The sequence below is a fragment of the Cryptotermes secundus genome, unplaced genomic scaffold (assembly GCF_002891405.2).
Source record: "Cryptotermes secundus unplaced genomic scaffold, Csec_1.0 scaffold507, whole genome shotgun sequence".
NCBI classification, from domain to species: domain Eukaryota; kingdom Metazoa; phylum Arthropoda; class Insecta; order Blattodea; family Kalotermitidae; genus Cryptotermes; species Cryptotermes secundus.
This window is the reverse complement of record NW_019740660.1, coordinates 471054-494762: the sequence shown is the minus strand read 5'-3', so window position 1 is coordinate 494762 and position 23709 is coordinate 471054. Positions and strand designations below refer to the sequence as shown.

General features: G+C 40.7%; 1 protein-coding gene across 3 annotated transcripts in view; it reads right to left on the bottom strand.

Annotated features, from left to right (window-relative positions):
- Window positions 1-12503, bottom strand: part of LOC111872475 (obg-like ATPase 1) — a 92466-nt gene extending 79963 nt beyond the window's left edge. For 2 of the 3 annotated variants that reach the window (XM_023866431.2, XM_023866433.2), the window contains exons 1-2: window positions 12405-12503; window positions 1212-1402 (exon numbers count right to left, since the gene is read on the bottom strand). In XM_023866431.2, the coding sequence (XP_023722199.1) occupies window positions 1212-1392 (181 nt within the window). In that variant the 5' untranslated portion in view covers window positions 1393-1402; window positions 12405-12503. The other variant, XM_023866432.2, reaches the window with a different exon arrangement.
- Between the last annotated feature and the right edge of the window lie 11206 nt (window positions 12504-23709).

Below are 23709 nucleotides of genomic sequence, written 5' to 3'. Positions count from 1 at the left end.
TGACACTTTTACAGCTCCCATGTTATACTGTAAATACATGAAGACTACTGAAGATAGCGTGAATAGATTAGTGTGTAGGGTTTGTAAATTGTGTAAACACTCAACAGTGTCAATTAATTGTAGTTACGACTTGCAGGTTGTTAATAAAACCATTTAACAATCCGAACGGCGTCCACAGTAGCCAAACATGTTACAATACGTTCAGAGGGCAGATGTATAGGCTGATCCCTTACAGAGGGCCATATGCAATGCAGTTTCTAGTGTAGACAGCCCACTCGGTATAGCGACGGACTTCGAGCTCGACAACAGAGGAATAAGGGGGTTCGAATTCCCGCGCAGGCAAATAGTTTATCCCCTACAGCGTCCAGACTGGCTCTGAGGCCCAAACAGCCAATGGAAACCGGGTGGTGTGTTCTCTCGACTTAAACGGCCAGAGCTTAATTAAGCATCATAATGTAGAATGTAGTGGAGATTGGAGGATTAGCTATTCTTAACCTCTTGACTGGATGGAGCTGAATGGTTGGGTTCTGGCTCAGGCCGCTTTTTGTGCTCGAGTGCGTTATCATTTCCTTATGTTGTGGCCCTGAGTGACACGTCGAAATCTGATCTGGAGACCGGCTATTCAGATTGTGGGTTCTCCTGGTTCTACCCAGTCCCTCCAATCAAATGCGGGGACACTCTCTCAAATTAGGCCACGACCGCTTCCTTCCACATCCTTTCCAATTCATTTTCCAATCGTCCGATCATTGCTATATAAGCTGGGCTGTTGAAGAAGTTACAAACAAACCATACATCTGCGCAAGACTGTCACTGCGCATGCGCTCATTGCAGGTAGACCTAATTCTGCCAACAATAGTTGGCAATCGTCAGCTGTCGTTTTCATGAATGTTTTAAGATCTGAGGTCCTGACAACGGTGATAATGAAGAGTCCTGTCTTCTGGGATATAACGCCGAGAGCTTTCTACGTGCTTCACGCAGGTTCCTCCGAAACGTCGTCTATTTCCAACGGACTATAGGGGCGTTACATCTCAGAAGACAAAACTCTTCATCATGTTATTTAGACAAGCTTCTTGAAAAGTATGTGTTCCTTTTTTTTAATACTGGATGTTATGATTGGATTGAGCACACGAAATGATTTAAAGTTCTGTCTAGGATTCATCCAATTTCGACCGCTCTGGTCACAGAAACCATTAATAAAAGATAATACTTATTTTCATTGGGGTCGATGGTGCAGAATGGGAAGTTCTCAGCTGCCGCCTGGCTTTTAGTCAACACATTGAAGAAAGTAGACTTGCCGACGTTCGGTATACCCACAATACCAACTTTCAGATTGGTTCCAACACGACCAATCAGAGGCTTCTTCTCAGGCGCTTCTACCTTCTTGGGCGCCATTGGAAATCAACTGGACAGAGAAACAAGGAAACAAAAAAATAACACCAGAGCACAGGAAAACTCAAATATGGTAATAGCCCACGATTCTCGATATACAGCCCTTCGGCAACTGACAGGCAACCCACCAATAACCTGCCATGCTTACAGTATATACAGATGAATACAAGTCTTGCTGTCCTATTAACCAGATCACAGGGCGATTCATGTTACTGTTAAACAATGTGACAAATCTTTGGAACAGAAGCTCAAAGATCAAAGTTATGTTACGTCAGTCAGCCAGTCTGTCTTGGTGTCAGGTACCCCATGTAGGGCCAATGACAAAATTTATATTACTGTAAGTTTCTGTTTTTTAATGTGGGGCGCCCTCTCTGACGAGTGGACGGGTCTGTTGTTTACTCCTCGCCGGCACATCCTCGGGTCCGAATCCCAGGGGACTCATGACTGTCTCAGAATCGAGACTCCCCCAACCTGAGGGTGAGGTCCACTTATTTATGTCCCCCGGGAACAAGGTGGCCCAGTGATACTCCCAAGGTTGGAACAGAAGCTTCAAATTCACATACATAGAAAAAATCAGTCCGTACCTCACAGGAAACACATTACGTCTCCGCTACAAAGCCCAACCAATTAATGCTGTTTAGGGAAATAATCGCTGTTTGTTGTGAGAACCATATGGAACACATAAAGACACTGTGTGGGCAGATTGCAGAGTTCAGTTCGTACCTCACAGGAAACACACTACGTCTCCGCCACAAAGCCTAACCGGTTAATGCTGTTCAGGGAAATAATCACTGTTTATTGTGAGAACCATACGGAACACATAAATACACTGTGTGGGCAGAATTCAGAGTTCAGTGCGTAGGTCACAGGAAACACACTACGTCTCCACTACAAAGGCCAACCGGTTATGCTGTTTAGGGAAATAATCGCTGTTTATTGTGAGAATCATATGTAACCCCCAAATATACATCGTGAAGGCACAATGCACAGTTTCTGTACGTTAAAGCAGATGGCGCACGTGCTTACCACTGTGCTTTAAAAGAGTTAATAATTTCGCGGAGTGCTAGACTGGTGCTTGAGGGCGTTATATCGGCAAACGGCAGAACTAATAATTACAATAAAGGTTAAGTGATGCACATATTACGATGGTTTGCTGCTAGGCGGCAGCGGGTTCCTACTTATGAAACTGTACGGCACCTCAACAGAGAAGGCCGTAATGTTAGTGGAGACAGAATAATCCTCCGAAACGTCGGTACATATGAACCAAACTACATATAATTTGAATACTACCATTGTGAAAACATCAATACCGAGCGAGACGTTGTAGCGGTACCGATCTAGATTTTGTAATCAGGAGGTGTTCACTTCGAATATCGGCCGCGACATCGGCTATCCTAACGGAGGCTTTTCGTGGTTTTTCTCAGTCCTTCTAGGCCAGCGTTTCTGAACTTGTGGTCCGCAAGCAGACTTATATTAAATTAAATTAAAAATTATCCAACCAAAACAAATTAAAATTAATTATATATTATTATTTATTTGTTTAATGAAGCTTAAATTTTTGTTCAACGATCATTCACTTTTAATAGTTTACTTACAATTTAATTAATTTTGTTTCCACATGTATTCAGAACATGGTTTTAGATTATGTTATAAATAGCATACTTATTTACTTACTCATGGAGCTGAGCCCTTCTGGAGGAGCCGCTAATTATGCAGCTACTCGAGAGTCTCCCAGCATTTTATGGAACCCGAAGGTTCATTACCGTGTTCACAAGAGCCGTCCCTATCCTGAGCCAGATCTATCCAGTACATACCATTCCAGCCTATTTCTCTAAGATCCATTCCAATATCGTCCACCCACCTACGCCTTGGTCTTCCCTGTGGTCTCTTTCCTTCCGGCTTTCCAACCAATATCCTATACGCATTCCTCGTCTCCCCATTCGTGCTACATGACCTGCCCATCTCATCCTCCTTGACATAATCATTCTAATTATACTTGGAGAAGAGTACAAATTATGAAGCTCCTCATTATACAGTTTTCTCAAACCTCCTTTCACTTCATCCCTCTTCGGTCCAAATATTCTCAACACCCTGTTCTCATACATCCTCAGTCTCTGTTCCTCCCTTAATGTCAGAGACCAAGTTTCACACCCATACAGAACCACAGGCAAAATTATAGCTTTGTATATTCTAATTTTTAAGTTTTTGGACAGCAGGCGAGAAGACAAAAGGTTCTGCACTCAATGGTAGCAAGCATTACCCGAGTTCAATCGCCTCTTAATTTCCTCCTGAATCAGGTTTCGATCTGTTATCGTTGTTCCCAAATATCTGAATTGTGCCACATTTTAAAACATCTGTTTCTTATCTTTATGTCATGATTTTGCCCCGCATTTTGGTGACGAGACAGTAACATATACTTAGTTTTCTCTGTGCTTACTTCTAGACCAACCTCTTTCCTTGCGTCAATTAAAGTTTGTGTGTTTTTCTTTATGATATCTACATTATCACCCAGTAGATTCACATCATCAGCGTAGAGTAACAGCTGATGTGTCCCATGTCCCAAATGTTGGTAATACCACTTAGGTTTAAAGATATATGCCTACATAACTTAGTGGTCCGTAGAATTTTTTCAGACATTTTACTGGTCCTTGGGCTTAAAAAGGTTGAGCAACACTGCTTTAGGCAAATGCAGGGCTAGTGCTTGGAACAGGCTACAGCCGCTCCCTTCTGTTTCTTTCCCAGTTCATCAGGCATCCTACCATTCGACGCTATACGACAGCGACAGCGACACCAAACCATCAGCCTTACATACGCCTGATACTGCGTTCACAATTGTGAACAGTCAGGAGTGAGACGAGGTGTGAAGAGACAGACAATAATCTGAAGCAGAATTAGGGCCAGAAGAAAAAATCTTCACATTTTAGAACTTTAAAGATGGAGGCAGAAGGCTGCTCCGAAACGTCGGTATCTACATACCACACCACATCCTAAGTAACAGATCTGCACAATCGCCGCCATAAGAACTTCAAATTTCAATTCGTCCCCTTGGTTTTACAAAGGGCAATTTGGAATTCTTGAGCTGATGATCACGGTCCTCTGGCGTTCTTTACAGAGCACAAAAGAAAAATGCCTGTGATGTAGCACCAGCGCTCAAATAGTTACACTGTAAGTTATAGAGCAATTTCGATTTTCTGCCCTCCTGATCCAAAATACAGCCTGGTTTTCATAAAAGTGACTTTCCCATATACCCCATAAACCTTTTCACGGATTCTGACAAAACTCGATATGGGTGGCTTTCACTAATTTGAATTTTATTTTTACCGTTTTTAAGTAAGCTCTGAAGCTTCATAATTTGTACTCTTCGCCGAGGAATGCATAGAGGATATTGTTGGAAAAGCAGAATGAAGGAGACCACTAGGAAGACCTAAACGTGCATGGGTGGATAATATTAAAACGGATCTAAAGACATACAATAGGATGGTATTGACTGGATCGATCTGGCTCAGGATAGGGACCGGTGGAGGGCTCTTGTGAACACGGTAATGAACCTTCGGGTTTCATAAAATGCTGGGAAGTTCTTGAGTAGCTGAAAAATTTGACTTTTCAAGAAAAATTCATCTCAATGAAGCTGGTTTATAAACTTGAAAGAAGGCCTCAGACACGTTATGAACCACAGTCATGTTTCCAGTTAGATCTGTAAATCTAACTCTTATTCACCCTATAGTACATACTATCCGGCCTCCTACTGCAATAACCATTTCATTCTTATTATGATGTTTTATTTTTTGTATATAACGAGAGATCTTTTAATCTCGCCTCTCCTCTGTGTGTCTGGGCTCCGTTCAGCCCAACATTTAATGATGTATGCAATACCATTCTTTGGTACGAAGCCAGCAATCCCTTGCACAGAAAACAATCGGTATTAATATAATTATCCATGCGGCTGGCGGCCATTCAAAGACACAAACGTCTAATTTCGAAACCAGATTCCTTAGAGACGGAGAGCACAACCAGTCAGAGTCCAGGTTCTCCGTAGCAGCTTCGTAAATTTACATATTTCCCTTGTTTCCGAAACGGAATGGAGATGCGTGGGGATATGCAAGATGGAAGCTGTATCGTAGGGGTGATCAATAAGCCTCAGAAATCATACAAAAGGGGAATTTTGTCCCTGTGCTTCAGTAGGCGTCAAGGGGAATTGAGGTATAACTCCACGCATTCTTAACGTCGGCACTAGATGGAGATGAACAGTCGGCTTCATTCCCGGCTACTTCGCCCGCCAGTGAACGAGCTACGGCATCCACTGGATAGGAGGCTGAGTACACCCCAAAGGCAAGGAACACACACGGCGACATTGGTCGTACGGAAAAATGTCGTATGATTTTTTGCCGTACGACCTCCTTTTCACACTAGAGCGACTTTATCCGCACCGAATCGCAGTTTTGATGACGGAACAATGAACGATGGACCGAGAGCGCGTACTTGCTATGTGGTATTTTCACCGACGCCGAAAAGAAAAACGTAGGCAGCAGGAAAGATTGCGCTGGGTGCATCCAATCAGTCAAAGGCGAGATGAAGTTGTGATTTGGTCCGACTGCTCTCCGACTGTCGTACGGTAGATGTCGCATGTCGTCACGTATGAAAGCTATGACTACACTTTATATTCTACTACTTGATGCGACACGAACCGTACGGATGTCGTACGACCGCTGTCGCTGTGTGTGTTTCTAGCCAAAGCCATTCTGGACACTATTCCCCGCTGGGAATCGAACACATATTCCTCCAAATCTCTGCTGCAGACTTCGATAAAGCCACTGGTCTCTACTCTGGCCCACATCAACACATTCCACACTGCCCTATCCTACTAGTCTAAGATCAATATTTTAGCGTGTAGACCCATTACTGGATAACGACTGCGAAACAAACAACGAAACAACACCATTTGCTGGGCAACAGATTCTTAATAAGCAGCCGTTACTGAGTAACGCCTTCACAAACACGTTACTACGAAAACGATTTGAGTAAAACAATAAACGGCCGATATGTTATAACCGAGATGGGTTTGGAACTTAGTAAGGTTCTCCGCACTACTGGAAAATTTCAAAAGTGCACCTCGGTCGGCGATTTGCACACGGCTTTCCGCCTTTCTTGTGTATGCGATTATACTACTATGTATAATAGAATCGTGCAGGCGACAAGCAGAAGTCATACAAAATCATGAGAATGAACATGTTCGCGGTATAGGACAAGGCGGAGCTAAACAAAGATAATATAAGGGGCTTAAACTTTGCGGTGGTCAAGCTTACGGCCGTTCAAGTGACTAAGCTGCCGTTGTAGCATAAGATACGTAAGACAGGCATGATCTTCTTTGCAAAGTCTTGACTGACAGAGGAATTATATATAGTGAATAAGGAAGAATTTTTCAGTAACACGCTATATGTCCAATACGTATATGCTTGACGAAAAGCCATGCATATTCATAACAGACAAACCCATCTTCTCGTCAGAGAGGGTGTTACATAAGAACTATGTTTTTTCAGTTGAAAAAAACAAATCTGTGGTCATGAGTCTCTTTGACGCCAAGACGAAGTGATAAGCGGTAAACCGTCAGTCGTAAAGTAACTCTGACTTTGAGTTAGTCAGTTGTGAGTCTATGAAGAGAAGACTTAATCGGTGAAGTTGAAAAATCCCCGTGTTAGAAGCCGTTGCCAGAGAACGACTGGTGAAGACACAGCAGGCTAAAAAGAATTAACGTGTGCTGTAGTGATTTGCAAAATGTGGAAATTAGCGACAGTGTTATAGTTACGATGTGTAAGAAGTCAATATATCCAATCTCCAATTCAAATCCCGTCTACATTCCTCACACACGTTAGGTTATCCCCCCATCTACGCATAGGCTTGGCATTGAAGCTCGTCAATCTTTTTGGCCAAAATTTTATATTCATATTCCATGCCTGTGTCATACGACCCTTTAATCTTCCTTGATTTCATCCCTATAATAATAGTGAATAATGAGCAGTTCATTTCAACCCTACTGATGGATGAACCAAGTTCCTCTGAAACGTTAGTATCCACCCAAAATACTACAATGGTGCCAGAGGCACAAAGCAGATCGTTCATCTTCATCTACTGTTGAAACTATGAATGGTGGAGCTATACCTCCACTCTCCCCTACAATTACATAACATGGTGCTTCCTTAATTGAGATCAGAGATAGCTTTATATTTCTACTGCATATTGATCACCCCTGCTCTTACTTTCTCCAAGGCAATGTTCTAGCTCTAACAACTCCGAGCCAATGAGGGGCATCACCAACTGGCCAGAAGCAGGTGAGCCAATGGGGAAGTTTAACTACACCATTCAGGGAACCACGGCCTACATTATTGGCTATAATAATCGCCAATGCACAGGTATCACATCTGCCATTACGTACTGTACTGGGCTGCCCAGAACCAATTGACATACGCGCCAACTAGAATTATTAAGCCAGATCAAGTCAGTGTTATTAACCCCCATTTTACTTTTAAGAATTGGAGTTTTTTTGGTATAATTTTCCTTTCTGGCCACACGCACATAGATAAGCAATCATGATAATTTATATGAAGAGAAAGGAGATGAAACTTATTTGCATGAAAAAGTACATGTGTGCGGACTTCGTTGCCTCTACATAGATTATGGTATAACTCTCGGTTATACTGATACCAGAGAAATATTAAAACATGCCCCTAGTACAAAGTACAATAATATGTGTGCCCTAATTACAGTCAAAAGACAGGAGCTCACTACTTTAATAGCTATCCACACCCATCTCCAGCTGCAAATGCTGAAAATATGTAATTTCATGTGGACCAATTTTTTATCACAGGATATAATAATGATATAAGAAACATAATTTCACTGGTTATATCACGAATATTTAAAAAAAAAAGTCTGTTAATAACTTTTTTCCCCTTTAAGAACTCAATGCAGTAAACATTACAAATGTTACCAGCATGAAGTGTAACTAATGACGCAGTTAAAATAGTATATGCTCAGGACAAGAAATTGCAAAGGCAAACTACAGGCCACAGAAAATACATCCATGATACACACAGCAATTAACCTTTTAAAACAAAGTTCTTATTGTATGTAGCACCTGAATTATCATCCAGAAACTCTGCATTTTGCCCATTGAGTATATTTAGGGGTTCTGTAGAATTGTTCCACCTAGGGAACTACTGCCTTATCATGTAGTGACCCGCAGGGCTCTGCTGGCAAGGTCACCCATGCCAGATAAAGTGTAGCCCTCATCCTCCAGCTTGGGTGTCGGGTATTGGGCTAATGACCCCACCCTGGAAAAATGTACTGTTATCAAACCAGGGAAAAGGCCAAGGCCCACACAGGGTTGTAGTACCAGTGGAGGAGGAGGAAGAGGAGGAGGAGGAAGAGGAGGAGGAGGAGGAGGAGGAGAAGAAGAAGAAGAAGAAGAAGAAGAAGAAGAAGAAGAAGAAGAAGAAGAAGAAGAAGAAGAAGAGGAGGAGGAGGAGGAGTACGGTTCTTACAATAAACAGCGACTACATCCCCAAACAGCACTGACCAGCTGATCTTTGTTATGGAGATTCTGTGTTCCCTGTCAGGTAGGAACGGAATTTTTAAATATATATAGGTCTTGAGGATGGCATATACGAGTACACGACAAAACATATCACCTGCTTTGTAAAAATATGTGTGATGGAGATATTTATATGTCTGTACTGATTTACGCAACATAATGTGCAACTCTGTGTCATCTTTATTGGGTGGTCAGCCATTTTCTCCCCCAGATTTTAAATATTAGTATTGTAATGTGTATAAAAGTATGGCAGTCTACACAACAATATTCTGTATTATAAACAAAGTATTGTCGCAACTGTCAATAAAATCAAATGTTGATACAATAGTGCCTACTTTATTTTTAAATACAGAATATTATTGTATAGACTGCCATATTTTTATACACATTATACACCTTAGACTTGAAAGGATTCTGACGATGGTGTACGCTGTACAGAACTATTATGCTTATTTTTTTACTCTATCCATCGTCTGGCATATATAAGAAAAAACCACAATGTTTCAGAGACTGGATCTGGCTCTGTCCTCAGGTGGATGGGGCAGGATAGACCTACTCAGTTGGGCCCGTTAAAAAGAGCTAGTCTCAATCACTGGACCTATGATTGAGACTAGTGAGTCTCCGAAACGTTGTGGTTTTTTGTCTTATATATGTCAGACGATGGATGGAGTCCAACATAAGCCTTATAGTTCTGTACATTATACACCCTATTTATAACACACAACAGGATGCATATTATTAAGATATTAGTATTGTTCATGTTATCTGATCATAAGGCATTCATATAATTTGGTCTTCCTTAATATTCTGATGAAACTCATAAGATTTGAAATGTTGTAGCGAGTAACTGCAGTGAAAGTCTTCATGGGCAGTGAGCCATGTCAAGTTAGAGTGAATCTTCAAGTTTCAGCAGCTGTCACCGACTTCTCATCAGGGACCACATCCATCCCTGATTATTGCAAAATTAATATATATGTGTCAAACTCGAATGAATTTTTAAGTTTCATATATATGGCTCACTTCAAAGAAGACTTTCACTGCAGTTACTCACTATAAAATTTCAAATCTTATGAGCTTCATCAGAATATTAAGGAAGACCAATTTATATGAATGCCTTAAGATCAGATAACATGAACAATACCAAAATATAAAATCAGGGGGGAAAATGACTGACCACGCAATAAAGATGACAAAGAGTTGCGCATCGTGTTGCATGAATCAGTAGACATATAAATATCTCCACATCACATGTTTTTACAAAGCAGGTGATACATACTGTCACATATACGCCATTTTCAAGACATCAACCATCTAAGCACATTTCACTTAAGACATATACACCTACTACATACATGATTTAGCTGAATGTATCCATTAGCATATTGGCACACTATGCTTTAAAGTAATTCCTATATATAAAATCATAAAAATTAACATTAAAATTGGTATACAATATTATTAGTAGATGTGTAAGTCACACAGTGTAGGGCACTGACTGAACTATTCACAAGACTACTTGTTTTTTTTTTTTATTAAATTCTGTATTGGTTGCTTTTTATTTAAGAGCTGATTATTTTTCAAGCTGGATCTTTAACATTGCCAGTGTCAAGAATATACGGTGTCAGTAGAAGTGATGATGCTGGTTGGATTCTATAAACACATGCCATGTGGTTCTTGGATAATGGTGTGTACTGGGAAACAGACTGATTTGTATGTATATATGTGTCTATGTACATAAAGTTTATGCATGTCTTCAGACACAGAGCCTGATGATAGCTAATACGTGTCAAAAATGTTTCCCATCTTTTAAAATCTGGGATGAGACCATCTGATGTGTAACGAAAATTTATATATCTGTACCCAAGAGAGACCTGAAAAGGAATTCTGATGAAAACAGAGAATGAAACTGATAGGTAGCCACTGACCACATTGCTGGTTGATTTTTGCATTATTTACTGGTATTAAAAGGTAAAGCTACAAGCTGTCAAGGCCCCCACTTTTTCTCTAGACAACTGGTTTGCAGATGGCAGTGAGGTTGTCAGCCTTATGCGCTGGCCACTTTTACCCCCCAGGAAGATTCCTGGTACTCATTTCTGTTAGAGGCTGACTGTGGTTGGAAAGATTAGGTCAATCGAAAAAAAAATCCACCTTATTGGGACTCAAACCCATGACCTTCCAGCTTGTAGCATAGTGCCTCAACCAACTGCACTACTGCTTGCACCATTTACTGGTATTTTATGAGACAATGGTGGCATTCAACATGAGATGTAAGGAGCCCTATCATAACTAGAGGCCTATGGCAATATGATATTGTTATACAAGATCTGGTGTTTGCATAGTAGTGAATATTAAGATCAGTCTTCTGTAATGTGACACCATGTAGTCCGGTAGACACATACCAACATTTTGGAAGAACTTATTAGCAGGTTCCTCTGAATGGCTGGCAACTGTCTAGCAAACTACATAGTTCAACATGCCAGAAAACCATAATCTTTGGGTACCACATCATTGTTTATTATGACACCAATGATGGTGTCATGATCATTGTATTTGCATTCCTGTAACCACCATTTTATCTTCATTATCACCATCTAAACATGGATCTCTTGTGGCATTCCAGCTCCTAAATCTCAAATGTCCTCCTCTAAACTGATTTTGTAAGAATTCTACAATAATGTCCATATTGTAAAAGGGAACAAATTAATTTAAATAACTTTCCAACAACTCTTTCATATTTTGTGACATTTAAGTAACAATTTGGCAGGTTCAGAACTTATATAAATTGTACTTTGTGCTGCTAACTACAAACTGTGTGTGATAACACTTATTTACTTTTTTAAGAGGGAAGAGATATGATAGTTGTCCTGTAGTATTACTGAAACATTGCACTGTTGGTACCAAGTCTTGTCTACGACAAGGAAGTGGCATTAGAAAATCTTTGTCATGTCAGTGTCTTTCTGTTTCACTATGTTCTCTTCAGAGAGAATGAACTAATCAATCTTTAAAAGCATTGTTCAGCTACACACAGTACAATGATGGGGTTCTATCCAGTATTGTATGCAAATAAGTACTGATACTGACATAAATGTTTTAACAGTACTCTTATGTCGTATAACAAAATGTCAATGCATTAAACAGAGGTTGGTCATCTTTAACCTCAAACGACAAACTTAAGACCATACTCATAATCTATAAACTAACGTTATTTATTTGTATAATACAACACTACGAAAGTAAAAATATCTTTTTTTTATCTCATTTACCTTGAACTTTATTGGCAATTAATCTGCAACACCAAACTGATACACTAAAGACTGTGGAGCATAAATATATTTACACTGTTCAGCACCCGATATCTTACACGAATAAAAGTATAAACATCTGGTTTATAAAAACATGAATAAAATAGCATGTATAATTTCGTTACCTATGAGTTTCTCTAAAGAGCCGGTATTTCTCTAAGGACAATTTTCTTCAAGGATAACGTGCTTCAACTTCACAGCTGTAAAAGGGGATAGACGTCATACTACATCCGCTTCACAACTGTATGAGAAATTCAAGCAGCAGAAATGCTGTATGAAAACATATGTACACCCACCTTAATACAACTGCAAAGGTTGAAGAATTCGTGAGGCTATTCTCTTTTTATTTAATGTTAGCCTGACACTTTCAATTCAGAAGCGAACAACAGACATCTCACAAAACTAAAAAACGTAATAAATGGCTAATCGCCGGTTTCCCAACGCGGTGGCAAGAGTTTGATTCCAAGTCAGGTCGTTTGGAATTTGTGGTGGACAAAGGGGCGCAGCAGCGAGTTTTACTCATAGTACTTCGGTTTCCCTTGTCAATTCTCATACCATGAACTGATCTTTTTTAGTTATCCTACTGCCGACTCTGTATAGCCGCGATACTTACAGCCTCGCTAAATAACCAAGTTTAAACAAATAAGAGGGCTGAGCAACCACTTCGGAGATGCGAAATTGAATGGGTTATAACAACTTTACCTTTCTCATCAATGTCTTCGAAAGAAGTTCCAGGGACAAGAATTCAGCAATTTAGTAATCTTTCTAGAGTATCAAAATTTGGCAATTTTCGGAAATGTAAAAATTTGAAATGTTCCGATAATTTAAAAAAAAATTGTAATTATCGAAACTTTTAAAAAATTGAGAATATTTGAGAAGTGACAAACTAGAAAATGTCGATAACTTCAAAAATTCGAAAAAAAAACAGAATTTTATATCAGGTCGTTCAGAAAACGTACGGCTGCGTATAAATATAAGAACTCAAAGACAAAGTTATGTTACGACAGTCGGCCAGTCTGTCTTGGTGTGAAGCCCCCATCTGGGTCACAAGACCAGACTTTTATTACTGTCAGACAGTTGCGGGTTTGTTGATGAGGGCCGTCCTTTCTGACGAGAGGATGGGTCTGTCGTTTAGAATTGCTGCTGGGGCTTGCCAGCGCAGTAATTCCCGGGTCCGAGTACCAAGGGACTCTTCACCACATTTTACTGTCTCAGATTCGAGACTTCCCAAGCCTGGAGGGTCAGGTCCCCGTATTTATATCCTCCAGGAACCAGGTGGCTCTGTTATACCCCCAGGCACTGGGTTTTCTAAAATATTTATTTTTTCCTTCAAGACATCTTTTAGTGGGTATACAAATGAATGCATACGTTAAAGTAGTACGTGTAAGACTTAAAGGCACGACACGTTTCAACCCTTATTGGGTCATCATCAGGTGTCGGTTTGTGTTAAGGCGCTGAACCTATGCCCAAAATGGATCCATATTATGGGTTGTCTACATTATATATGGTATCACACTTGTAGCAAGACATTCAGGGTTATGTACTACTTGAAAGACAACTAGGCGGAGACTGGGTGAAATTTTATGCGTCCACTTAAATGTCAAATTAGAATGAAAATTAAAATTAAAATGTCTCTATAGGTATATACTGCCGGTCACGGTAGCCGAGCGGTCTAAGGCATGCACTGTTTTCGCTCGCTCGGAAGCCGGGATCGTGGGTTCGAATCCCACTCAGGGCATGGATGTTTGTGCGCGTTTTTCTGTGTTTGTCTACAGGTAGAGGCCTTGCGACTAGCTGATCACTCGCCCAAGGAGTCCTACCGTATGTGTAAGATCTAGAAAAACCGAAGTGAACGGAAAAGTTCATGGAGGTAGGCCTAGGCCCACTGGGGCTGTAGTGCCAAGGGAAAATTAAAAAAAAAAGGTATATACTGTTTCTCAGCTACGCTGGTCGTCCCAGTTTAGTCATTATTAGGGGATTACGTATCTAATTATAAGAACGTTGCGCCTCGTTTGATCGGTTTGCAAGGTCGATGTGGTAGTGTTGTTACTGTGACCTCATCACTGTAGCCGAACCGTCTAAGGCATGCACTGTCTTCTCTCGCACGGATGCCGGGATCGTGGACTCGAATCCCACTCCGGACTTGTTTGTTCAGTGTTTGTGTATGTATATATGTGTGTGTGTGTGTGTGTGTGAGTGCACGCGTATTTGTGTGTTTGTGTACAGGCAGAGGCCTTGCGACGAGCTGACCACTCGCGCAAGTGGTCCTACAGAATGACTAAGATCTAGTAAACCGAAGTGAAACGGAGAGTTTCATGGAGGTAGGCCAAGGCCCAAATTGAGGTTGTAGCGCCAAAGGGGGAAAAAGGTAAACTGAAGAGCTATCCTTGTAACAGGCGGTGAAGGTCCATAGGATTATGAGACGTCGAGGTTTCCACATTTTGTCTAGACAATCGGTTCACAGATGGCGGTAAGATTGTCAGTCTTACGCGCCGGCCGACATACACCCCCAGGAAGATTCCTGGTACTCATTTCTGTTTCAGGATGAATCGACCCCAGGGCCATAGTGTGGCTGGAAGGATTAGCTAAATTGAAAAATTCCACTTCATCGGGACTCGAAACCGCGACCTTCCGGCTTGTAGCATAGTGCCTCAACCAACTATCAAATAGGACGTGAAAAAATTATAAAATTAACACTTAAATGAGACACCTGTGCAGTAGCTACATTGGAACTGAATTTTCTCACATAATCTGACGCAGTTGTATTCATTACCACGTTGACAGAAGCTCGCCACTGGTGCCTCAGACGAATGCTGTATTTGATATCATACAGTGTAACTAGCGACAGTGCCGTAAACATATGTACATTCTCTGTTGCACGCCCGGCTGCCCATAGGTTGCCGAAGGAAGACCTGCCCATGTCCTGTCATGTGCTAGAGATCTAAAACGGCGGCCGGGACACATTATAAAAATTACAGCAGTTTCGTGGTAATTTGGATATAGACCTGTAGTAAGTGGAGAGATATCCCCCGCCAGATAGCGCAGATAGCGGGTGGGTGCTTAGGCAGCACAGCCAAACAACAGTTGTTGTCTAAAACTTGGGGCTCATACTGTAAATGGGAAGGGGGGGGGGGCGAATACATTTTTTTTTGTAGAAAGAGTTTAATAAACAAGAGGTCGGAGATAAAATTAGCCTCATCACAACCGGGTACCGAAGACAATTTAAGAATAATTAAAATGTGGTGCAGAATTCCAGAATTATGAGAATTAAAAATACTAGCTTCTTTGATATTGCGCCGTGTAGTCTGGTAGATTTTGACCAAACGTTACTGAAGAATGTGCTGCTTTCATCTTCAGTGTGGTAAAGTGAACCAAGAGAAGTTCCATTTACCTCTTGCTTAAATTATCCTTCGAGGCAGTACCCTCTTCTGGAACTTCCACCGCTTCACGTCCTACAGAAGTATTCTTCTTGGCTTGGTAACCTCGGAGCGCAGGTTCTCTCGCTCGCAACCCCTGGGTCGTGGGTCAGGCTGTCGCCTGCGGCAGTAACATGTCGTTCCCAGAACAACACGAGCCAAAAGAAAATTTCAGTTTTAACTGTTTCTTGGAAAGAATAAACATAATCATATTATTTTATTGTTTTACTAAAGGGCGTAGTCTTAAGAGCATAGTATATCCGGACGGCCTGAAAGGCGGTTCCAGCGTTAAAAAAAGATGTTACGAGGTAGAATTGTTATTACTTTGCCTTTGCCTTTAAACAAATTATAACTGGAAAGACGGCGCCTGTCCGCGTCTTCCCCATTTTCTAGCCCAGGATAAAGTTGATGCTATTCCTGTAACAGGCCATGGAGGTCCATAGGGTTGCGCGACGTCGAGGCTCCTACATTTTCTATACAATCGGCTCACAGATGGCGGTGATGTGGTGAAACTTAAGCGCCGGCCTCCCTTTACCCCAAGGAAGATTCCTGGTACTCATTTCTGTTGGAGGTTGAGTCAATCTCAGAACTACGATGCAGCTGGAATATATATGTCAATTGAAAAATTAAATGACCTCAATGGTAATCGATCCCGTGACCTTCCGGCATGTAGCACAATGCCTCAACCAACTATGCTACCTCGTGACTTTTCTAGCCCTGGGTATGACATTCAAAATTTGTCACTGAATTTGGTATGCATTCCACAGTCTGAACTGTTCTCCATGACGAAAGCGGGCAGACTTATATTACTGAGGGACAGAAATAAATGTAAAATTTCGCAAATGCAGACAAGAGGCGCTTGCGCCGTTTTGGGCAATATGTCTGTGTTGCTTACCACTGCGCTAAAGTCGTATTTGATAGAGGTCAGTGTGATGATTAACCCACATTAACATAATCACCATATTTCCCTTCCTCCAATTTAAATCGTGTTTATATCCCTATGTTTTGAAAAGCCATAGAGGACTTCTTAAAATTGTGTTTTAATATGAACTAAACTTCGATACCCATATTATACACAAATTATTGTAAATTATAGTCCTGAGCTATCAAAGTTGTTAAAACCAAATTTAATTCATATTATCTTTTACGTATTATATGTAATTCATGCGCATAGGCTAGGCGGTGGGAGGAAATTGATGTCCCATTATTTGTTTAAGCACTTTCTTTAATGTGGCGGCAAGAAAGTCTTGCGGTGGAAAGGTCGCAAGAGCCATAAAGATCCTCGGAGTGAACATCGCGCGTAAAAAGAACACATGTTCACGAGTTTCCTGCATAGTTAATATAACGAAACCAATCCACAGCTCCCCTTCTCCTGGGTACACATGTACAGAGCATAACAGCAAAGTTCGAAACAGAATCATCAAGATCAGAGAGATCCTTTCGAAACAAGCAAAGAAAATAACGCAGAAAATACTCCCACATACACTGCTTTAATTGCGTATTCATATGCCGTACTTTATTAATGTGTCATATTTGTTGAAAGCAAAAACTGTGGACTCAGAGAAACAGCCGTGTCTAGTGAACATCTCTGAAACAACATTCGTTTCTAGGTCAGGGCTGTTAAACAAACAACGGAACAACGTCCGTTGTTAGGCAGCATTCTTAATAAGCAAATATACCAGAACGGCTTCTCAAACAAACATGTTCCCACAAAAACAATCGAGCATCAACAGAGGAAAGACGTTTTCTGTGCAGTCCTTGCGGATATCTTATAACCGGGACTGTTTGGGGTGACCAGGTAGTTGCAAGAGTGCTCAGTTGAAAAGGAGCCGCAGTTCAGAGAGGTCGTAAGGACGAAAATTGAAGAATACCCACTGTTTGAAGCCGTTGTCAGGACACGTCTAGTAACAGCCTGAGAACACTAATTAGTAAAGTGTGGAGACTTGCGATGGCGCATCCAATATCCAATCAAAAATCCCATTAAGAGTCACTGTAAAAGGTGACAATAATAAAAAAATATACACATAGAGAGGAATCCAAAAAAGTGTATACACACTTTAACTTATAAAATATCTGCTTAAATAATTCAGTGGTATACCTTCGGTTCAACTTTGAAAATGACATTTTCAAAGTTAAACAGAAGCTATGTCAATGAATTATTTAAGAAGATGTTAAATACGTGTACAATTTTTTGTGCTCCTCTTTATATACGGAGTGTTCCAGGAGGAAAGAACGGTATTCTGGATGGACATAGTATCGGTCATTCTAAGCAAAAGAAGTGTATATGTTCATGTGTCCTATTCCGAACAGTTTCCGAGATAGAGCTTTTTTCACTGTACAGACGAGCAACACGCCACTTCTTCACACGAGCTGCAAGGTGCATTGTTGTTGACGGTGGAATTTTCGAAAAGGCGTTACACTAGGTAAACTGTACTAACTTTTCACTTCAACAAAAATTACCGGTATTAAAAAGAGTAAGAAATATCACTTTCTTATCAATAACTTTGCAACTGTACAGTGAATTAATTTTATTTCGGAAACGCGTCGGAATAGAACACATGTACTTACTTACCTACTTCCTCATGGAGCTGAGCCCTTCTGGAGGAGCCGCCAATTCTGCAGCTACTCAAGAATTTTCCAGCATTTTATGGAACCCCAAGGTTCATTACCGTGTTCACAAAATCCCTCCACTGGTCCCTATCCTGAGCCAGATCTATCCAATCCATACCATCCCATATATATATATATATACAGAAAATTTTCTTCAGACTTACCGATACTATGACCTCCCAGAATAGTGACCTTTCTTCCTGGGACACTCTGTATAGTCTTACTGACAGCGTCGTAATATAACACAAACATCTTTTGGATTTGTGCTCCAGTTTGCTATATTTAATTGTGCTTGATTAATTTGGTGTTTTCGAAGTCTGGAATTTTATTAACGTTTAAAAGGTTAAATGCACTACTCACATTTAGTAGGCGCTTACAGAAGAAATTGTGAACTACATCCTAATATCCATGTTCAAACACGTATTGACATAGGCTCAAATATTTTAAGTAGTTGCTCAGATAAGCTCTAATAATATACACATACTCTTTCTCTCTCACACACACGTGAGACGTAATCTGCACATCTCTTTCTCCTTGGTTTCATCACTGTAACTATATAAAGTTCTTCATTATGCAATTACTTGTCTCCAGCCTCCTGTTACTTAATCCCTCTTAGCTCCAAGCGTTCTCTTTATGTTGAAGAAATAGGCTTATGAAATCAGCATGCTGTCTCCGTGTTTGTGAATCCCTCCCATCAATTTGAATGCCTTAAACAATTTTTATAAAATTTGGAATATGTATCATGGTACCTGAAACCATATCAACAGCGTGCTTCATAAGTTCCTCCCATCAGTCTGTGTGTTCCATGACTAATAATAACAGGGGATCTGGATTGGATGATTAGATTTATTAGCGCAGCACACAATCAATGCCTACCTCAGACTCGCTCCATTCCTTACTGGACTACGATTGTCTTCTCTTCTGCGTGACTGACTTGCTTCTGATTTACGAGTCTGCCACTTCTTCAGCTTCCGTTGTCTGCTGGTTAAAACCCCACAGCTGAACTTCTGAATTCTCTTACGATTGTCGCAATGAACTCACGAATTAACTCTCTGTCATAACTCGGGGCGAACAGAAGAGAGACCACCATCTCGAACAGTTCGTCTACTACTGCGTCTATTCCTTCTCAAGAGAAAGAATTTTTGTTCTGCCGTTGTCTAGCAATGGAATATTCCACGTCTATTTATTGGCGCAGGAACGTGTTTACCGAACATTTATCTAGCAATGGTCATATCCGTCACAATATATATATATATATATATACACACACACATATATCCCTCATATAATCCCCAGGCGACAGCTCAGTTAAATGTATCCCTCCATTCGGTGCTAGGCAACGACTCGGTAAACACGTTCTCGTGGCAATGAATACACGCAACAATAAAATAATTGTTGGACGCGTCATTTTCTAGATGGTCAGTGTGTTATCAAAGAAGAGTCTGTGAATCTGTGATCCCATATTGTTGCTAGGTAACAACTCGGTAAAGACATTTCCACTGTAAAGAAGAATTTTTCGGAGGCGTCGTTTTCTATGCGATCCGCGCATATCAAGGGAAAGTATACGATTACATCTTCTCAGAACTTCTTTTTTCTCTTCGAACCGAAATTAGGGCAGTAAGGTGATCCAAGACTTCAGTAGAGCTAACGAGGGATGTCGCTGGTGATCACTGCCGTGCTGATGACAGTGTGCTGGTGTGTAGGCGTCCATTAGGGCCAGCAGCATTTAGCGGTCGGAAGAAGTGGGAAGGGGGGAAGAGGTTTAAACAACGATGGGTGGTTCCTTCCTGAAGCTACCTTACAGTTAATGCACCTTTTCCCCTCCCATTACCTCACCTGCTGATTAGACCAGCCCTACCCAAGACACACGTAAACGTCTAATCACAGTCTCGTCAGCAGCCTTTGTTTTACATATAGGGCTTTGTGCTATTTCGGCTTCTGACACTAAAAAGTCTAACAAACTTTTTACGAGACATGACCGGTGTTACCAGTGTAAGAGGCTTAGCTTCATACAAATGAGTGAGCCGGCTGGTTTAGCGGAAAATCTCTGTACTCATATTCTGAAGGAGCTGGGTTTGAATCACGGCTCCAGGAAAATTCTGGGGTACTAACTCTACAGGGCCATCATCACTTCCTTCCAAATTTTTCCATTTTATCATTCATCAATGATCTTACCAATTTACTCTATTAAGTCTTGTTAATGACACAGTCCTAAAGTAACCCACGAAACCGCTTCATATAAAAGACCTTCATAACTTGTACCCTTCGCCAAGTACAATTGTAATGATGAAGTCAAGGAGGATGAGATGGGCAGGGTATTTAGCACGAACGGGGAGAGGAGAAATGGATTTAGGATATTGGTGGGAAAGCCAGAAGGAAAGAGACCACTGGGAAGATCATTACGAAGGTGGTTAGATAATATTAAAATGGATCATAGAGAGATGGTATGGAGTGGTATGGACAGGATTGATCTGGCTCAGGAAAAGGGGTAGTGGATGGCTCTTGTGAGTGCGGTAATGAACCTTCTGGTTCCATAAAATATTGGAAAGTTTTTGAGTAGCTGCACAACTGGCGGCTTCTCTAGAAGGGCTGAACTCCATGAAGTTAGTTATTGAGATATACACACATACATATAGATGTACTATGTGTTCATACAGAAAATAACATTGTCTTGAAATTATTATTATTATTATTTATTATTATTATTATTATTATTATTATTGTTATTGTTATTGTTATTATTGTTATGGAACTCAATGCTGCCTGTCTCCCAACGTAGAACAATCTCTAATTAGTGGGGAAATTACAATAATTTATAGAAAGTTACCTTACTCTCGTGTTTGTAAACTTAGAGTCGCCAACTCTGTGTATACAGACAACGAACTGAAGACGAGACGGCAAGATCTGCAGGCGAATTTGCAGTCATGCTTCGGCGACTCCAAGCAATAATGGAAAGCAGCCATGTAGCGTAATTTAGCTGAGTTATAATTAAGCCATAAAGGTTGTGGTAAAGTTTTCCCTGTTCTTAATTAAGTACCACGCCATGGAAATGCATGAGAGTTTTAAAGTACGCGTACATATACACGTTAGCCATAATCACTAAAATATTTATGTTGACGAAATGGAATATTAGGGCTCCAATTAATTAACTAACTAACTACCTCTTACAATTACTGGGCTTTCTAGCTTCTAGAATACCGGACGAAGGACAAAGTCCAAGAACCCAGTAATTCTGAGTGTTATACACCACGGTCAGAACCCTTCAGAATCTAAATTATTTATTTTTTCTTTATTTCTTGGGGTGGTGTGAGACTGAGTCCACTTGGTACGTCGGCCACTATTTGGCCTATTATCCCAGCCCCGGATGATAGATGATTATGGAGAATTTGATGGAATTAGAATTGGCAGGGGAAACCGTAGTACTCAAGAAAACCTGCCTCAGTTATATTTTCTCAACCGAAATTCCCCATATGACATGACTTGATACTGAACACGGGCCGCCAAGGTGGGAAGCCGGCGACTCACCGCCTGAGACTTGGGGTGGTGTAACTAACTAACTAACTAACTAACTAACTAACTAACTTTGTGGAGCTGAGTCATACTTGAGAAGCTAATAGATGCGTAGCAACAGAAGAAGTTTACACCATTTTACTGAACCGGCAAGTTCACTGCTTGTTCAGGATTTGAGGTTCACACAGCGATGGTTATGATGAGTTCTATCTTCTGACATACCCATAAGTCCCTTATAAGTCAATCGTCGTTTCGGAAGAATATGTCGCCTTTGTTCTGCTTGCCACCTGCTTTCACACTTGTTTCTTGTACAGCTTATTCTTCGACCATGAAGAGAGAGGCGAGATATTTCTCCGAAAACTCGACTGATTATTAACGGGCTACACGGCGTTATATCCCAGAAGACAGAACTTTCATTACCTATTTATTTTGATATCCACTTTAATATTACACTCCGACTCACATTGAAGTTTCCCATTCTTGCAGCATTTCCTATGAAACGTTTGTGTAGTCTCTTATCTCACGTGCGTGCTACATGTCCAGACTATATCAACTTCATTCACTTTTCATCAGCTTCATGGATTAGGCCGTATTTTGCTGTTCCGTCCTCTTGAAAATTATGCTGGTCGTTGAGTTGATAATTGCAATAATAAAAATTAAGCTGATATAATAACGCCCTGACTTGCATTCGGGAAATGACCGGTTCGAATCTTGGCCTGTACACCGACTATTCTAAAGTCTTAATAATTTTCCTCAGTGCGTTAGGCAAACGTGGCAACAAATAAGACCACAGTCGCTGACTTCCAAATCCTTTCCAATTCATTATTCACCAATCATTGTAACATTCGATACTATGTAGCCTGAGCTATCGACGCCGTTATTTTCATTTTGTAGGCTATTCAGCGGTACTTTCAGTATCGTGACTTCATAGCTTTCGATGATGTGATGAGTGTCGAACTTCAATAGATCTCAAGGAAGTTATCATGGACCAATCAATGTACTTTCAAGCACTTGCCTAAAATGACTGAAGAAAACTACGAACAATTTCAGGATAGTTGGTGTACCAGCTGTGATTCGAAGCGAGTATATGCCGAATACAATTTTTTTTTATTTCTCTGCGAATTTACAATCTACTCACTACAGTAAGGAGCAATAAGTAAATTGGTTAAAAGTAGGAACGTGAGTAGAGAATCAACCAGCGTCGATGCTCTTAAACACAATTGATGCTAGAATTTATTGCTTAACCTAATTTTGTCTGTTCGGAAGGTCGGATGGCCACTGTCTCTTCAGTCTCCGTGCAACGTTGGGAGGGTTTCTTATTTCTTCAATTAATCTGTTGTCATGTCCTTGTAGTCGTTGTTTGTAGAGTAGAGCTAATCTTCGTATCTCGTCTGTTACATATGAGACTTGCAGGTCGTTGTGGAATGTCCGATTGGAGACGTACCAGGGTGCGTTGGTGATTGTTCGTAGAACTCTGGACTGTATGATTTGTGTATTTGATGGCTTTGCACAGCCCCACAATTGAACTCCATATGTCCATATAGGTTTAATTATGCATTTGTACAGTATCAGTTTGTTCTTTAAGGATAATTTTGATTTACGGTTCGTGAGCCATGACATTTCACGGAGTTTCATGTTCATTTGTTGACGTTTGGTTTTAATATGTTTTTGCCATGTTAATATGCGGAATACAAATGTGGAGCGTGGCCTCTAGACCAGCTTGTTTGGCAAACAACATTTTAAAATAAACCATAAGTAAATAAATATTATACTAATTATCTTACTTTATGGTTTCTCATTCAGAAAATCTGGTGGCAGATGTGGGATCCAGCGTCTCAACATTAAGCCTGGAGCGTGCCATGAAAAATTGAACCCAGAATTAAGAGGTTTCAAT